Here is a 19061-nt window from a genome sequence, read left to right as displayed (position 1 = left end):
AAAAAAATGTACGTGCTGATATAATCAACAAATGCCAAACAAAATAAACTATTTTCATCCTTCTCATGTTCAAGTTCTCTCATGCCTCCTTCCAGTCAGTCCCAATTTTATATTTGATCTTAAGGCAAAGGATTTTAAAAACGAAAGTTTGAATGTATATGAACTGATGTCTTACTAATATAAAAAAGCCCTCTGAGGCATGCCCATTTTTTAAGCCTATAATAACATAACAATTACTGAAAATAGCCACTCCCTCCACTTCCCTTCCCTCCCCGACACTGAAGGCCATAAACCTAGTGGCTGATCACAGATTGAGTTATTTTCGTTATATCTGTTTTTCTTATAAAATAGTTTCTAAGATCAGTAAAAAATAATAGATGGACTAGGCAATAGTCCAAGTAACTGGTAAGTAACTTTGAGGAAATTATCTATTACAGTGCGTAGAATAACATCAGAAAAACTATAGCTTATAAGGTGGCAAAACAGTTAAAAACAAGCTTCAACAAAGCTACTGTTAATAGTTTAACAGTAGCTTTTTAAATAATTTATCAGATAGTAACAAACTGACATTAATAAATTGTTAACAATTCATCAGATATTTTCAGATAATCAAAAGCTGGTTTTGCACACCTTTTATAATACATTGTGTACAAAAGCCAACTCAGAAATGTTCCTCATTGGATTATTCTAATTTGATCTTGCCACACGGACACAGTAATGCAAATAACAGCATCAAACTGCTATAAAATTTATACATACAGAAGAACATCTTTATAGTTAAATGGCTCTAAAGCTGGCAGAGGATAAGCCTTTAATGTGAAAGGATGTAGAGTTCCAACCAAAAGAGGAGAGAAAGCACACACATCTCTTCTCCAGAAAAGCTCATTTAATAATTAATTAGGGTGCTAGAGTTGAGGCTAGAAGCAAACGGCAATCAAGCCAAAGGTCTAAGACACCAGAAAAATAATTTTTGGAGACAAAGAGCCAAGTTGAAAGATAAGTAATTCAAAGTGCCCTCTATGTTTTTTATCCTACTTACTTCCACAAGAGAGGTTTTCAGATATCTTACAATGAAAGACACAGATAAAAGAACACATGTAAAACTTAAAAAAGACAATTTAAAACCACAGAAAGATAGACAGATCCAATAAACTGGGCCAAATGCCTGTTAACTGTGTATTAAATATATCTCAAAGCTTCCTGGCATCCATGCTAAGAGTAGAAACAGATACGTAAAATTTAAGCAAAATTCTAACACTTACAGACTTTTATAGTGTGATTATTCCCTCCCTTTCTCCTTTCTTGTTTTGGAGAAGAGTTATTAAAGAAATGATAACTCAGCATATAATTAAATACAATTTTGAAAAAAGGGAGAAGTTATCCACAACTATCTTAATTTTTTGCAGTCTTTGTTAATGTATCTTATTTCTTTTAGATAATTATGATTATATTATCTATACATCATTAGCTTACCAGTCTTCACAATAATCATCAATATGACCATCACTGGGAATAAAAAAAACTTGGTGTGTTTAAATAGGTCACAAAATAAATTGTTTCCCTGCTCTGTTGCAAGATAGATGCTGTTACAAAAAATCAATAGTCTTACCTCATTAATATGCTTATATGTTTTGATCAAGTCAACAGAAAGTTTTCTCAGGGGAGCAGTTGCTGGATCACGGAAGGTTTGGGGCATCCGCCTCTGTAACATGACAATATCAGGCATCACCTTAAATAGACAGAAAAGACTAGCACTTTAACTATACTGCACTGGTATAAATTCCCTCTTCCATAACCTGTGTACATATATTAAAAAAAGACATCCACATTAGAAGATGATACGTTCTCTCTCACTTCTCTCTTTCAACTGGATTCCAATGAAGACAACCACTGGAACAAATAAATGAAATTAGAAGATAATACACCTAGCTGCCCAAGGCTTCAATCCTGTTCCCCAAATTAAAAAGTGGGATTACCGGCATGCCCCTGGTCCAGGAGACACGCACAATGCTGCCCAAGAGGGCTTCTGCAACACATAATTAGTCCAAGGAAAATTTCTTCTGAATTATTCTAAATCCTGACCTGGTTCACAACAGGCAGACAGAGACAAACCCAACTTTCAGGTTCCCAAGACAGGATCAGGATTTCAAGACCCAGTTGGGGCATGGATTTTTTTGTTCAATGTTGTATTCCTTTTGCCCAAAACAGTGCCTCGCCCACAGTAGGCATTTAATAAATATTTGTTGTTTAAACAAATGGATCCATAATACCAATATCCCTACTTACAATTACGCTAGGAGCTGACCACAAATAAGTTCCAAAGGACACCTTAAAGCTAATGAAACTTTCTTTTAAAAAACTCATGTCAACCATACGCCATTAATCCCTCCCACCCCGAATCCTGAACCAAATCTCTTTCATCACCCAACAGGCAGTCAGAGTTCAACTGTGAGCTTCCTGCTAGACAAGGACAGAGCAGGGACATGAACACCCTCTGTACACACACGCAGGAATGGAGCAGCTATCATGTGCAAGATCCTGGATTGCTGTTCTCACCCCACTCTTCCACCACGTGTCATACCTCAGTTAAGGGGTTCCCAACAGGGCTTCCTGCAATCAACAGAGCCTCAAAACCAATTAATTACATGAAGGTACCTACAGTCACTACCACTAGCAATCTTCGGGTTCCTGTCTAGCTCTTATAGACATTTATGCAAGTAAAATCTACTGAGTCAGAAACCCCTGACACAGCCCCTCTCAAAGGACACTTGGGTCAATTTGAGAAGCAGAGTGACAGTAAACACATCATACCAAGGCCTCACAAAAATGTCTAGGGTCCCGTGATGATTAACCAAGTTAACTCACACTAACAAAAAAGAAGAGAGGAGGGTTGCAAGGTGAGAGCGGACAGAACAGGAAAGAAACCCCACCTCAGAGGAAGGAAAAGACGGAGTGATCAGTGCAGTTCCCTAGGCACGCTTTCTCAGACCAGCAGTGACATCAGCTTCCTCTGCATCCACACACAAACTCTTTCAAAGAGTTGTTGCTATCCAGATGGGAAATCCACTGCACTACTGTATTAATTAAGTCAATAATTATCATCTCTTCTCATGATCCTCCTTCTTAAAGTTCCAAATAAAGTTTGGGGGGGGGGGGGGAACCTGTGATTATAACTATCTGTCTGAAAAGACAGCAGGAATTAATAAGAAAATCTGAATTACCACCTTTCAAATGTATACTGTTTTATTTTTCTAAATATAAACAATAGGTACAGCGAGGCTCACAGAATATTTTGTTCTTATACTATTCCTTGGAGACTTAATTTAACGAACAGACAATATCAGTAATAAGCATGTCAATTATCTTCCTGTGAATGAATGCCACAGGCATCGAAGGTAATGAAAGAGGTTTTCCCTTTTAATTCTGTGAGACCCTGGCACTGGTTTCACGCAGGTAACTTGCTCGACCAGACCTTTCTCGGCTACTGGAAAGCAGTCCTGCTTTGAGGTTTCACACGATCTGCATCAGCAAAATATTTCACTACCGCTGTGATCAAAGTTGATAGAAGGTGTAACTAGTGTTAGAAACAAACTCCTTAAGTAGTCAAAAATAATAAAATAAAAATAGTAGTAGCAAGTATTTGCTACACATGGTTTTGAGTGTGGATATTTTTACATGTCTCTCATGTAATCCTCTCAACAATCTCATGAGAACAAGCAATGTTCCTGTCACCATTTTGCAGATAAGAACCTGAGTCTCTGATGTCAAATTACTTGACCGAGGTCCTAGAGCCAGTGAAGAATACAGGTGAGATGAGAACTAAGACCGTCTCACACCTAATCTCATGTTCTGAACCCCAACTCTAGGCCAGGAGCTCCCGATCAATTTTAGGCCTCTATTTTACCCTCTTGGTTGAGTCATTTTTGGGCTATTTGTTGGGCAAATAACTGAGTCATGCATAATTAATCCAATAAAACATGTATTTATTAAAACTAGTTACATACAAAACTGTGAATGCGTTTAAGTTTTTAACTTGCCCATTTATAATTCCACAGGTATTTCAAATATCTGAAACAAGAACCAGTTACTAGGCCTTTCCAGGAGTAATTACATTCACTCAAAACATCAACATCACATAATCAAGAAGACAATTTTAAATGTATAGTACACGTATGAAATTGGACATGAACGTAATTTTGACCGAGTAACGATGTTTTTCCACACTTGAGTGTGTGCTATGTGCTTGGCACTTCACAGAACATTACTAACCTCTTCCACAACTGGCCAAACTCTGCCTACAGGGCCAAATCGATTAGCCAATTCTAAATACCTTAACTTTCTTATATATTTCTGGCAATAGAAGTTACTATTTCACGGCACATCCGTATATATAAACCAGATGCATTCTGTCCACAAAAAACTGGCCTTCAGATCAGACTGTATTTCAGTGCTTCAAAGAGCACCTTCTACGGAGTAGGTGCTCAAAATATATGGAAAGAACAAATTAATTTCTACAAACTAAATAACACTCTCTTCACTAATTTTCATTGTGATTTCACATTACGTAACCAAATTTTCTGTTTTTCAATATTGTGCTGCCATAAGCACAAATCCAGAATTACAAAATAACTTTTCCAAATACTCAGTTACAAATCTCCACCAGGACTCAAGCCAGCCGTGAAGCATTTGAGGCTCTTCCACTTCCTGCTTCCTACAGTCACAAAGTCAGAAGAACAGACAGTAAGGCACAAGCTCCCCTCTTCCCTTCCACAGTTGGAAGAAAGCCCACGGTGTTCAGAGGACCCAGGAGCTCAGCTCACCAAGCTGCAGGTGCCTAGTCGTCCCCCTACCCCAGTGTCCTCATTGCAAAAAGCAAAGTTGGTAAGACACCGTCCTGCTGCCTCGGTTGTCTGGCTGGGAGCTAGAAAAAGCCATTCCAGTGCTCACATCTCTTGACCTTTCTGTGTGAAGACACAGATCACAAAGCACAAGAAAACCAGCAGTTTGCACCTCCTGCTTAGATCAGTTACAGTAGCTAAAATAATGGGGCATTTTTTTCCTTCAAATGATTCCAAAGTGTAAGCCCCAGGACTTTATTAAAAAATTATTTTATAGCTTAAAATTATCCAATTTATTTATATTTACCTCATATTTTTACATATAATGAAGAATTAGAAACACTATATTCTGCCGTTCTGGCTAGTGCGAGAGCTACTGACAAAGCTGAGCAGCGTGTGGAACACACATCCAGAGGACTAGTACAGTTAAGAACTACGAAAGGCACTGTGAAAACTCTAACAGCCCAAAGAAATTCAGCATTCCAAACACCAATCATATTTTTCTACACTTACTTTAACCACATTTCTCATTTCCTAAATTTATCTTTTGAACAAAACTGTGTTTAAACTTGTATGAAACATTCATATAAGAAAGATTAACTACCAGAAATAAAATGCTAAAGGGAGCTCATTTCAATTTACTTGTACAATAAACCTTCTTTAAAGGATATTAACAACAAACAATGGAAATCAAACAATGAAATTACAAAAGTTTAGAGCTAGAAAGTACTTTGGGGGAGTCTAGTCTAAGGTCCCAATCTTTCATTCAAGGACAGCAGGGTCTGTGACCTAACTCAAGTCATACAACCAGATCATGAGTCAAGACCTTGAGTTCACGTCTTATGACTTGTAGACCATGCCACATCAGCACACATCAGTTTTAGTGTATTACACTTCAGTTATAAGAAAGATCTCCTCTACCCTGACTGCCTTATTAGGTTCAGAAATTTCTGGAGTTTGGCAGACATACTTGGCTGAATATTATTTCTTAAAAGACAGTCTTTTTACATCATATGAATCCTTAAAAATATTTTACAGCTTAAAATGGAAATAGTAAGTGAATTATCTCTTATTTTAAAATAATCCCCAAATAAGATGTTAGCTGTATCTAAAAATAGGTACTCTGCTAACTAAATTATCTACTACAATAATACAACCATAAAAATAACTTGAAAGGACTGGAATTTCTTTAAGCCCTCTGCAGATGCCAGGTGTCAGAATTCAAAGTACACTGTATCTAAGAAGAAAGCAGCCTGGGCTGGACCCCAGAGAATACTGCTTACACACTTGGAGAAGTCACAAATGGGAGCTCAGCCCCTTCAGCCGTAATCTGTAAAACAGATTAAAAACAGGCACCCTGCCTGAAAGGCTGCTTTTAAACTAGCAAGAAAATGAATCCAAACATACTTTGTTTCTTAAAAGTACAATGCAAACAGATCATTGTGCTATTACTACTTTCTGGATGTCCAGACAACTTTCTTCTGGTACACAAACACTTTCCAAACTTGAACATTCCGACCAACTGCTTCAACTTTCCTACATACAACTTCCCAATTTATTGCATAAAACAAATTCTTAAGTCCTGCTATAATTCATCTCACTATTTAACTGCGAATGTTATCCACACGCTATATACATTTAGCCAGTTCAACTACTGACAAAATCTTATAATACATACAATGGTGGCCCTAATAATGATGCTACTTAACTACAGCCAACTGCTCATTAAAACCATATATTACTGAATTAGAGAAAACACATTTCCTTCAAATAATCCAATATAAGATATACTTTGAAATTTTCCAAGTTTTTGATCATCACTTGATCTATTTAAAGACCTAAATAAAACAATGGCAAACTAAATTCCTAGGTACATGGAAAAACCGTCATTTTCAGTACTCATCACACACTCAATACCAGTGGGGAAAGAACCTGACTACAACTATAGCTACTAAAAAATCCTCCTCAAACCATAAATCGATGTATTAGATGCAGTTAATTCAGGAGGAGATTAAAAATACACCATACACAAACATATCTATGCATATATGTACATATATCAAGAGAGTTCAGCATTTATTCTCTATCCATTTTATGAAAAATTACTGAATCTCTAGTCTGAATGTTAGAATGAACAGCATGGTTAATTTGCATTACAGTTTTTTCTTTTTAATTTTAAGGAGTTTTGTATTTATTTTTATAAATGTGTACTAAAGTAGTTTATAACAGCATAAAATCAGCTCTATAAGTTCACTATAATAGAATCTGACTTGTTTTCCTATAACTTGTGTTTTTCTACTTACCAGCTTTCCATAAAAATAAGACAAGTTTATTTTAATATTCTTTAGAAATAACTTTTTCTCTCCCTATTATAGAATGAGAAAATGTGATTATGATTATGAGTGTTTTAATTAAGTGAAATACACACTAAAACACCCACAAACTTTTTAATGCAAACTTCTTAACATTATAGTTTGTCAATGCAGAATCTCATGGGACACGGAGCAATGAAAACCATGAAAGTATCTTGCCTATTTACTATTTTACCATTTTAAGGAATAAACTACTATTCCAACAAATCATTTCTGATATGTCATGAACTTACCTGGTTAGTTAGAGGTTGTTGAATCTGGTCAGAATAAGATAAGGCAGAAACCTGTTGGTCACTTATGTTTGGCTGGCGACGGTCACTGTACTGATGTGAATGGGGCATCTGTCCAGCCATCTGAAGGCCAGCAGCATGGAATGAAAATGACGGTGCAAGCCGAACAGATGAAGGTTTGCATGCTGAAGTCTCTCCTCCTACGAGAAGACAAGAAGTGAGGTTTAAAGGATGTATTCATATCCGATGTTTGTATCTTTTGACGTATCTGATAGTGCCTTAAATAAAGACTTTAGGATGCTCAATAGTATTAAAAACCTTTAAAAAAAAAAAAAGAATATGTCACTCAACATAACAATTGTATGTTAAATAGTATAAAATATACACAGTGATTAAAATGAGTATCTATAAATCTGTATTAAAAGAAAATCTTAACTAAATCTTTCTGTAAAGCAATAGCAATAACCTTTAATACTTATTTTCACATACGAGATTTTCAGCAATTGAGAACCATACATTACATAAGTAATCTTTGAATTCTTGCAAAGGGCCTCTACAATGGATCAGCCCCTTAGTAACCAATTCAAAAGAACACTGCTGAGATGATGCGTTGCATCTGCCAGGTGTAGAGCAATCAATATCCCCAGCATCCCCCAAACCAGGTGAAAGATTTTTCCGAATGGTGTTCATTACTGACACAGATAATTAAAGGTTGAGCATACAATAAACAAAAACTAATTCACAGGACGGTGAACTCCTCTGGACTCTTCCAACACAGTCCTAAGAGAATCCAGACCTGGTAAGCTCTCCCTAAGAACAAACAGTCAATCATCATCCCACAGGTAACCTGGGACCATGGTCATGATTTTCACAATAGAAATGGAAAATTAACACTTTGGTCCATAAAAGTATTTGGTGGCTAACTAACGAGTTAATTCTTTCTGAAAAAAAGACCTTTCTTCTTATATTAAACCAAACTTGCAATCACAGACTAAAGCCAAACAGGCAAAGCCTAAAACCCTAATCAACCAACTCTGGACCCAGAATACTTGTGCTTATCTTCCTGAAAAGACCAGCTAACTCCCACCATACAAGAGGTCATACTGTTCAGCACCAGGGTGCTTTTCTAAAGTCTACTTTGGACACATACAGTGGACCAACAGTGAAGAGCACAGATCCTCAGCCAGGCTGCTGCAGTTTGAAATTTCAGCTCCATGTGTACCAGCTGTGTGGCCTTGCACACCTAATTTCCTGATAATGATAATAATACGTACCTCAAAAGGCTGTGGTAAAGGTTAAGTGCTTTAATACAGGTAAAGGACTTAGAACAGCTCTGGCTATTAATATATGGCTCACTAAAACCCACAATTACTGTACTGTCATGAACAGTAAAGGATGAAAAGGATAGTACCTATTCTTGTGGAGCACATAATCCTCACTTGAATGTTGCATGGACTCTGCAAACTGAAGAGAACAAAGCTCAACTCCCCTCAAATATAAGTTCCACTTCTATTTTCTAGCACAGCAAATGACACCAGCTTCCACCCAGTCAACCAGAATCGAAGCTCCAGGAGTCATGTTAGAGTTTTCCTCCAGAGACAACCTCACGCAAACAGCCAGCCAACCTCGCTGATTCCATGTCCTAAAGAACACTTAAATACAACCTCTTCTTTTCATCTCCACTACCCCACTCTCACTTAGATGACTAAAACAGATTGCTAACAGCTCTTTCTGTCTTTACCCAACCCATCTGCAACTCCACATTTCTTCAATAAGAAGGTTAGAGAGACCTTTCTAAAATGCAAATCTCAAGTCCTCCACCTCTACTTAAACTTGAATATCACCCACCTTAGCACTGCTTTCAGATCTCAGTTTGTGCCCTCCCTTTACTATACCATGAGGTCCTTATTAGTACATGACTAATAAATATCTGAGTAAGAAAAAGGACAATGTTCCTATGACAATAGATGGGACAACTTTTCTAAACTTTTCATTACTCATAATAAAAAAATATATTCAGTCAATTTAATTATGTGGAGCAACTGTTTAGTTAAAAAAAAAAAAACTAGGAATTTCTTCTAAGGAAATAATGGATGACATGCACAAAGATAGGGAAGAATGTTTATCCTGGTATTGTTTGCAACATCAAAAATTTGGAAAACCAAACATCAAACAATGGAGAAAGGGAGGCTTTAGACCTGCATGTTACAAACACAAAAAACTGGGAAGGAATATAAGTATATATGAAAAAGACTGAGGTCCTTGATACATAAATAGCTCCTATAAATAAAAAGACTAAGGCTCTGAAGAGCAAATTTCTTAACCACTGTAACACTATTCCCTTAGGTTTGCTACGAAGGTTAAATGAGATACCACAAGTAGGCGTGCAAAATGGAGCCTGGCACATGACAAGCACTTTTTAAAATACTAGCTTCTGGTTAAATGTCATTATTATATACTATGTTTAAACTTATGTTTTAAAAAGTGCAAAAATCATTAGTATATAGCTTAAACAATTACCAGCAATCGAACTTGTGACAAGGGAAAAAAACACAGCCATCATCCCATTCCTGGTGACTATGAGCACCTTTCCATTTATTTATTGGGCACTTGGATATCCATTTATGTGAAACGCCCATTCAGGTTGCTTTTCCATTTTTCTATCAAGAAAGTCTTTTCATGACAAATTTCTAAAATTAAAACCATTCTATTTTTTTAATATATTTTGGATACAAGCCCCTTATCAGTTATAGGTGGTTTGCATTGTCACTCTCTTTACAGCATTTTTTGGTGAAAACAAATCTCTTAATTTTATCAACTTTTGTTTTAGAATTAGTACTTTTGATGTCTGTTTAAGAAATCTTTCCTTACACCAAAGTCAAGGAGAAATTCTATGTTATCTTCTAGAAGTTGGATTTTACCATTCACATCGAGATGGGCAATACCCTTGGACTTGATTTCTGCGTATGGGTGTGATGGGAATCAAGTTTCATTTCCCCAAAAAATGGACATCTAACTGACCCAGAACCAATTATTAAAAAGGTAAACTTTCGGGGCCGGTCCCATGGCCAAGTGGTTAAGTTCACACGCTCTGCTTCAGTAGCCCAGGGGTTTGCTGGTTCGCATCCTGGGTGCGAACCTAGTACCTAGTACCACTCATCTGGCCATGCTGAGGCAGCATCGCACATGCCACAACTAGAAGGACCCACAATAAAATACACAACTATGTACTGGGGGTCTTTGGGGAGAAGGAAAAATTTTTTAAATCTTAAAAATAAACAAATAAATAAATCGAATGTCTAACCTATTAAAAAAAAAAAAGACAAACTTTCCCCACTGCTCTGCAAGGCCATCTTTATCATAAATCACAGACCCAGAGGTGCTGGGATCTGTTTTTGGATTCTCTATTCTGCTCTACTGGATACAGACTTACCTAGATTTCTTTTTTTTTTTTTTAAAGATTTTATTTTTTCCTTTTTCTCCCCAAAGCTCCCCGGTACATAGTTGTATATTCTTCGTTGTGGGTCCTTCTAGTTGTGGCATGTGGGACGCTGCCTCAGCGTGGTTTGATGAGCAGTGCCATGTTTGCGCCCAGGATTCGAACCAACGAAACACTGGGCCGCCTGCAGCTGAGCGCACAAACTTAACCGCTTGGCCACGGGGCCAGCCCCCTTACCTCAATTTCTTACGTCTCTGTACAAGAACAAGACACTGTCTAAATCATGATTGCTATAGAAGTTTTACTATCTAGTAGAGAATTTTGATTTTCAAGAATATTCTGGCTCTTCTTAGACCTTTGCATGTCTATATATGTTTTAGAATTAATTAGCTTATCAAATTTACCAAAACAAACAAACCTATGTTGGCATTTTGGTTGAAACTGCATTGTCTCTAGTAAACAGTGCTGTCCAACAGAATTTTCTGCAATGATGGATTTATCTGCACTGTCTAATAAGTAGCTACTAGCACCTGAACAATTTCATTCTTTCCTTCTGGATCTTTATTCTCCCCCTGGCCTCATTCCACTTGCTGGGACCTCCAGGACAGTGACGAGTGAAAGAGGAGATAGAGGTACCACTGCCTTACTCCCAACCTCAGAAAGAAAGCTTTCAACATTTCTCCAGTACTGGAGTTGGTGTAGATTTTTAACTGATAACCATTATCAGATTAATGAAGTTTACTTTTAGTCCTAGTTTGCTAAAATTTTTTCCTCATGAATGAATGCTGAATTATATTAAATACTTTCTCTGCATCCACTGAAGTGACGCTGAGTTTTCTAATTTAATCTGTTAATGTGGGGAAATACGCTGACTGATTTTTGAATATTAAACTAACTTTGCATTCCTGGAATACAATTTGGCCGTGATTATCATTTTGTGGTAGATTACTGGTGAAACCATCTGGACCTTGTGCATAGGTTTTTCAGTTAAAGGTTTATTTCCTTTATAGGACTATTCAGATTTTGTATTTTCTGGTGTGTCTGTTTCATTAAGCTGTGTTTTTCTAATAGTATGTCTACTTCATCTAAATTTCAGATACACTGGCATCAAGTTCTTCATAATGTCCTCTCTTAGAAGCTTTTCAATCCAAGTAGGTATAACTGTAGTGAGATCCCCTTCACCTTAAGACTGGTTAATGAGGCCTTCTCTTTCTTCTTTGTGATCAGTCTAATCAACGGTGTATTAATCTTATTAAGTATCTTCTAAGTGCTTTCTATTTCTGCTCTCATCTAGTTCTATCAGTCAGCAAGAGAGGTGTATTAAAAATCTCCCATTTAAGTTATGTTATTGGATTACATAAACTTAGAGCTGTTACATCTTCGTGATGAATAAAACTTGTCATTATTATAAACTGCTCCTCTGTATTTCCAATAATGCTTTTCGCCTTGTCTGACGTTAGTACAGCTTCACCAAACTTTCTCTTAATCTTTGCATGGTATGTCTTCTGTCCATCCCTTTACTTTAAACCTTTCCATTTCCTTACATTTTAGACAGTATGTAGTTGGGTTTAATCTATACATATTTATCCCAACGGCTTTATGTTCCTTTCTTACCTTTGCTCGACTCAAGTTTTTACACCTCCCCCCACACACAAACTGTTTTATTATTGTTTAGCTATCTTAATACATTACAACATACATTATGTATCCTCGACTCCCCAAAATTTAATTACTCCTTTCATTTTGTATACTACTGTTGACTTGTGTATGTATGTATACACACACACACACGCATAATCACAAGACAACAACCACTCATCCAGCACGGACAGAATTAGACTCAAGGACACATTTGCATGGACAGAGGGATAATACTACGATAGCCAGATAGCTATGAAAGAATTACAAAGAAATGGATAGCTGCTGTTTGATTATTAGTGTTATAACCATCCTCCTAAAATACTTGTTTCATTTTCTGAATCTAGCTCCAGTCAAACATGTGCACTAAATTCCACAAGCACTTACTGAGAAGTTACTGTGCCATTGTTTTGTGAGGGGTGACAGGGTCACTCATGGTCTATAACAGTGTTTCTCAAACTTTAACGTGCTCACAAACCACCTTTGAACCTTGTGAGAAATGCAGATTCTGATTCAGCAGATGCAGGGCAGAGCTTGAGAGTCTACATTTCTAACAAGCCACCAGATGATGCCAACGCTGCTTTGAATAGCGTCTGAAAAACAATTTAATGGCTCAACCTTAGCAAAAGAAAGCTATTTTCTAACTAACGCAAGTGGCATATAATCTAAAAATAAGCTCTAATCTGAACACATAATACACTACAGGACTTTTCTTTTCCAACAGATTTACTTTCCTACTTAGATTATGTCGTTTGTGGGGGTTTTTTCTAAAGAGATTAAAAAAAAAAAAAAAGACTAATACACATTCCCATGCATAAGGGTGCTATGCTAGGTGACAAATAATCTGACATTCTTTTCAAAATTTACCGTAGGTAATCTGAATGTGGGTTAATAAGAAATAATTATGTTTTTCACTTGTGGGACCTTTTTTAGCTATTTACTATGCCATCTATCACAATTACTTAGTAACATCACTAGTTATGGGGCCTAGTAACTATGGTGGTCCATATATCGGAATGTTTGTCACAGGCTCATTGTCTCCTTTCTTAGCTCAACTGCTATGTATGAAATCCAAAAAGAGACTCAAGTTTAATTTCCTCCCACAATGCCATAAAGTATTTCAAGCACCCACTCATTCATTCTTCTTCTATGATAAGACTCCAAGAAGACACACTAATAAGGGAATTCCTTGTCAATCTGATTTTATAATTAAGCAAATCACCAGGGTTTTTTTCTTTTGAAAGTTTCCATCTTCCCTTTTAATTCAAATGTTAATGAGAAAAAGGATCAGCTCATCCTATAATAGACGACGATGACGATAAATGCTGGGTTGAACTATATGAAACTGCTGATAGCAGACCTCCTTTAGCCTACAAAACAGCAATTTCATGTGGTTCAACCTGGCATCCACCATGTTATACAGAATCCTTATTCAACTGATTTAAACATTAGCTATGAGATTATTTAAGCCCAAGAATATATCACAATACACACTTGCAGTATCAGATGTTGTAATTTAACGATGAACTTATAATATTTAATTCAAAATTCTCTTCAAAATCATTATTTGGAGTTCAATTTCATCACAATAACATTTTAAATTGCTGCTAAACAGTATAAAAGGCAAGCTAGAGAAGTATGCATGTAGGGTCCTATCTGCATTTTTATATCCTTCTGAACTATATAGATCTTTTATAAGCATGTTTCTGTAACTTTTTAAAATTTTGTTGGTAAATAAATAGTTTACTAAAACAATGAAGTAGCTTTCTCACTCCAGTGAAGTTACGATGTTCTAGCAAGAAACTATGACAACTACGGACCGTGACACTAGGACAGATCAGCACTAATTCTACAAAGAAACAGCCCATGAACAGGTCTCAGAGGCTGGGAGACGATCAGACTGCAAAGGCAGACGGAGACACAGAGGAGAGAGCAAATCGAAAAGCCTGCGAGAAGACCCTGAGTGAGAGTAACAGCCACCGATCTCTGATGTAAGACCCAGGCCTAGCTCCGCTTGCAGCTAACTTGGATCTCCTTTTGTTATACTCACCCATTAATATGTTGATAGGGAATCATCCTTGTGACAGTATTAATCCACATTAGATTTTAAAGAGAAAGAATAATAAAGAACAAAAATAAATGAAAATAATTCAAGTTAATTAAAACTATAACATCCAAATGTGGAAACTCTTATGAGGCAAAGTTTCTGAGACACAATTCCCTAAGAAATGAGGGGAGGGAAATGAACCTTACATGGGAAGAAACCTGCAAAGTCCCTAGTAACAAGACATACCCATAATGAAGGAGAAGTAAAATGTTAAAGGAATAGCTAACTGCACTTTTAATGAAGGCTGGAAATAAAGGTACACAATTAAGAGGGTAACTGAATATAAGTCCACGAGTAAGTTTTGTTCACCACAACATTATTAGTACCAAGAACAGTGCCTGGCACGTGGCCTGCATTCAATAAATATTTGTTCAATGAAAGAATGAAGTGAATCTATCAAGAATATTTAGAATGTGAAGGAATGGTTGAGAGAGAGAAGGAGGGGACTTTAAGGGGTAAGGATGAAGGAAGTATTTTAAAAGTGAGGGCTCATGAGTCAGAAATAAAGAATAGTCTAATCATAGCACAGGCTAGAATTATTGTTTGCCAGTCAATTTCTCTTACTCATTTTTACATCCCAAGCACATAGCACGGTGTCTGGCTCCATGCTGGGTGTTAAATAAATATATACATTAAGGCAAAACTATGTTAGAACTCTGTAAATTATCTAATGATAAGGACAAAAGAACTGATTTCTTATTACCCTCTTGTTAGTGGCCAACATATGTCACTACAAAATGCATGTGTAGACACACACACACACGTTTTAACCTAGTAGCCGAAAGAGCAGATTCAATTACCTACAAATACAATGAAACTACTCATGTAAGACATAAATGTTCAGGTTTTTCGGTCTGAAATATTAAATTGGTCTATTAAATTGTCAAGAATAACAACGGGATAGGGATAAAAACATTTATCCTTAAAAGCCTATAACACAAGACTTCCACTTCTGACCATTTTAGAGTATGTGGTACCAACCAGCATACCCACCATAAACAACTATGAAACTGGTCAAAACACATGAGCTAACTGTTTTCAGACACTGGACCACAGGCAGTGCAGACCTGGGATCACTGAGCAAAGAGAAACTGGTGAGCTCCACAAGCACCCTGGTGCTCTCTCTGGAGACAACTGCCAGAGTACAGCGTAGAGAGGGGGAGCCCAAAGAGAACACAGCGGGCTCGCTAAGCTGGAGAGCTGGAGATGAGCGCTCAAGGCTACTGAGCAGCTGGAATGTACGGGGCAGGCAGCAGAAAGAAGAGAGCTGTGCAGAGAAGCAGCTCCATTAATCTATACCCAGGCTCCCCATGACTCCTTGGCCAATACTAAGCTGCACAGGTGCTGGACGAAGGTCCACGAGGCCAGGCAAAGAACACCTGCCAGCGAACTGTGAGCTGAACATCTACAAGAACTCACAGGACTGGGAGACAGTAAGTGTTCCAATCACCTCGGATGGAGAAACCCTGACAAACACTACAGACGCTCAACAGAGCGCTCAGAAAACCCACGCTTTAGGAAGAGGGCTAACCTGGCCCTCTAGTAAAGGCTGCCTTCTAACTGTCCTAACAGTTACAAACTAACTGAAACAAACATCGAAGGATCAAGATCATCTACAAGCAAATTAACAGCCTGCCAGGACAAAATTCAACATTTTTTAAAGGAGGACAAAATCCAGATGCTCAAGAACCTAGCATTCTTAAAGCTCATATCCAATCAAAAATCATTAGACGTACAAGGAAGCAAGAAAATGTGGCCTGTTTCAGGAGGAAAGATTCTATCAATAGACCTAGAAATGACAAAAATAACAAAATTAGCAAAGAAAAGGTATTAGAAATGTTTTAAAATAGAAAGAAAAACATACACAAAATAAGAGAACAAATGGCAAATCATAATAGATAAGTGACAACTATAAAAAGCAACCAAATGGAAATTCTAGAGACCAAAGACATTGAAATGAAAAATCCACTGAATGGACCCAACAGCAGACTGGACACTGCAGATGTGGTGTAAAACAACGCAACATAAATTAGCCAAACTGAAAACACGTACGGAGCATAATGGAAAAATATAAACAAAGCATCCAAAACCTACAGAACAAGACCAAGTTAACGTTCCCGTTTGGAGGAGGAATCAAATGGGAAGGAGAGAGCAACTGGGGAAGAAAACTTAACAAAGAAATAATCCTCAAAAGTGTTCCAAATTCAATGAACCCCTAGCAATGCAAACATAAACACACACACACAATCTGAGGCATTCAACCAAACTGCTAAAAACCAGCAATGAAGGAAAAAATTGTAAAAGTAGCCAGAGGGGGAAAAAAATACACATTTACATACAGAAGAACCACTGACTTCTCATCAGAAAGCATACACGCCAGACAAAAACAAAGCAACATCTTTAAAATGATGGAAGAGAAAAAGACCTTTAACCTATAATTCTATATTCAGTGAAAACATCCTTCAAAAATGAAAGCAAAACACTTTTTCAGACAAATGAAAGGGAAAAAAACCTGTCAACAGCAGACTTGCACTCAAAAAACGTTTACAGTTTCACAGAAGGAGAATGATTCCAGAAAGAAACAGATCTACATAAAGGAATAAGGAGTACCAGAAATGGTAAATATGTAGATAAAAATGATAAATATTTTTAAAAGAGAATTGATTGTTTGAAGCAAACATAACAATGTACTGTGGAGTTTATAACACATATAAAAGTAAAACAGATGACAACCATAGCACCAAGGCCTGGAGAGGTGAGATGAGGGAGCACGACCGTGTAACTCGGGACGTCCATAGTGAGCCCTCAAGCAACCACCAAGACAGACCAGCTAGACAGCTAGGAAGATAAATTACTAATGAGCCACTAGAGGAGACAAAGTGGAACACTAACTCTATTTAAGAACTAAAAAGAATACTCTTTGAGACTAGTATACATACCCTGCATTTTATTTACTCTCTATTTAACAAGTACATGTTATTTTTGAGGTACTGTACTATCCTCAACAACTAGATTACAGAAAATCTTATTTAACCCTATGGTAAATGGGTCCTTAACTCTTTCAATCACAAAAGGCAAACCAAACTTTTACAGCTGAAATAAGAGGTCAAGAACTTATTTTTAGTAATAAAATGTGGAACACAAAAAAGATTAAAATAGTCACTTAAGATATAGCTGCTGGATTCCATAAATTATTAGACTGTACACAGTACAACATGTAATATGGGTAAATTTATATTTCCCCCAATATTACAAAATATTTTTAAATAGTAAAAATAAAGTAGATAATACCACCTGGTTGTTTTGTTTTGTTTCTTAAGATTAGTACCTGAGCTAACATTTGTTGCCAATCTTTTTTTTTTTTAATCTTCCTCTCCCCAAAGCCCCCAGTACATAGTTGTACACTCTAGTTGTGGGGCCTTCTGGCTGTGCTATGTGGGACACCGCCTCAGCATGGCCTGATGAGTGGTGCCACGTCCGTGCCCGGGATCTGATTCAGCAAAACCCTGGGCCGTCAAAGCAGAGCATGCCAACTGAACCACTCAGCCACGTGGTATTTTATAGGTTATCAGTAGTCATGAAAATCCCAAGTAGAAAAAGAAATCTCTTCTCTCTTATAGTATCCATAATATACAAATGTTAATCAGTAATGAACCTATTTAAATACAATTTTTCCCCATTTAGTAGACAACAAGGTGTCAAGCAGCCTTTGAGCCCTTAATTTCTAGGAATGTGGGGGAGGAAGGCTTGAAACAAAAGACAGGGAAACAAAGATATACAACGTCTCCAGAGAAATTTTAGAGGTGAGATTAAACCTTCTAAGAGATCAAATCCAGCCATTTGAAGAAAATGAAGAGCGCTGATTCTCTAACTCAGCCTGGTGGCTCCTTAGGGGCTGAGGGTGGATCAGAAGCGCGTCTCCCTCCCAGAGCAGTAACGTTACGGAAACGTCAACCGCAGGAGAATGGCCCTCCTCCAGCTGTGTTCACCTCTGAATCTCCAGGACTTAGAACAGCTCAGCACAGGCCAAAGCTCCCTAAGTAACTGTTCCTAACGCACTGAGCACAGGCACTTATAAATGGGAATCTGCCATTTGTAAAGTGAATCTGCCATTACCAGAAGATTTAGAAATGCCAACACAAAATGAAGATTATTAACATGTTGCAATAAATAAACAAGCTACTGAATTTTAGGTACGATTAACTGATAAGTGATTTTAAATGACTGTGACCAAACTTCTGAACAACTGAAAACTAATACTTTACTTTAAAAATTATATGCTACAGGGGCTGGCCCCGTGGCCAAGCGGTTAAGTTCGCGCACTCCGCTGCAGGTGGCCCAGTGTTCGTTGGTTCGAATCCTGGGTGCGGACATGACACTGCTCATCAAACCACGCTGAGGCAGCGTCCCACATGCCACAACTAGAAGGACCCACAT

The 19061-nt window shown here is 37.3% G+C and overlaps 1 protein-coding gene across 10 annotated transcripts in view; it reads right to left on the bottom strand.

Annotated features, from left to right (window-relative positions):
- LOC124231332 (dual specificity tyrosine-phosphorylation-regulated kinase 1A) overlaps positions 1 to 19061 on the bottom strand; it is a 138255-nt gene that overhangs the window by 31395 nt on the left and 87799 nt on the right. For 9 of the 10 annotated variants that reach the window (XM_046648069.1, XM_046648071.1, XM_046648067.1 and 6 more), the window contains 2 exons: positions 7444 to 7640; positions 1610 to 1729 (listed from right to left, as the gene is read on the bottom strand). In XM_046648069.1, coding sequence (XP_046504025.1) covers positions 1610 to 1729; positions 7444 to 7640 — 317 coding nt within the window. The remainder of the gene's footprint in view (positions 1 to 1609; positions 1730 to 7443; positions 7641 to 19061) is intronic. The other variant, XM_046648070.1, reaches the window with a different exon arrangement.

Source organism: Equus quagga, chromosome 21, assembly GCF_021613505.1.
Source record: "Equus quagga isolate Etosha38 chromosome 21, UCLA_HA_Equagga_1.0, whole genome shotgun sequence".
NCBI classification, from domain to species: domain Eukaryota; kingdom Metazoa; phylum Chordata; class Mammalia; order Perissodactyla; family Equidae; genus Equus; species Equus quagga.
The sequence above is the reverse complement of the archived record's forward strand: the minus strand, read 5'-3'. Positions and strand labels throughout refer to the sequence as shown.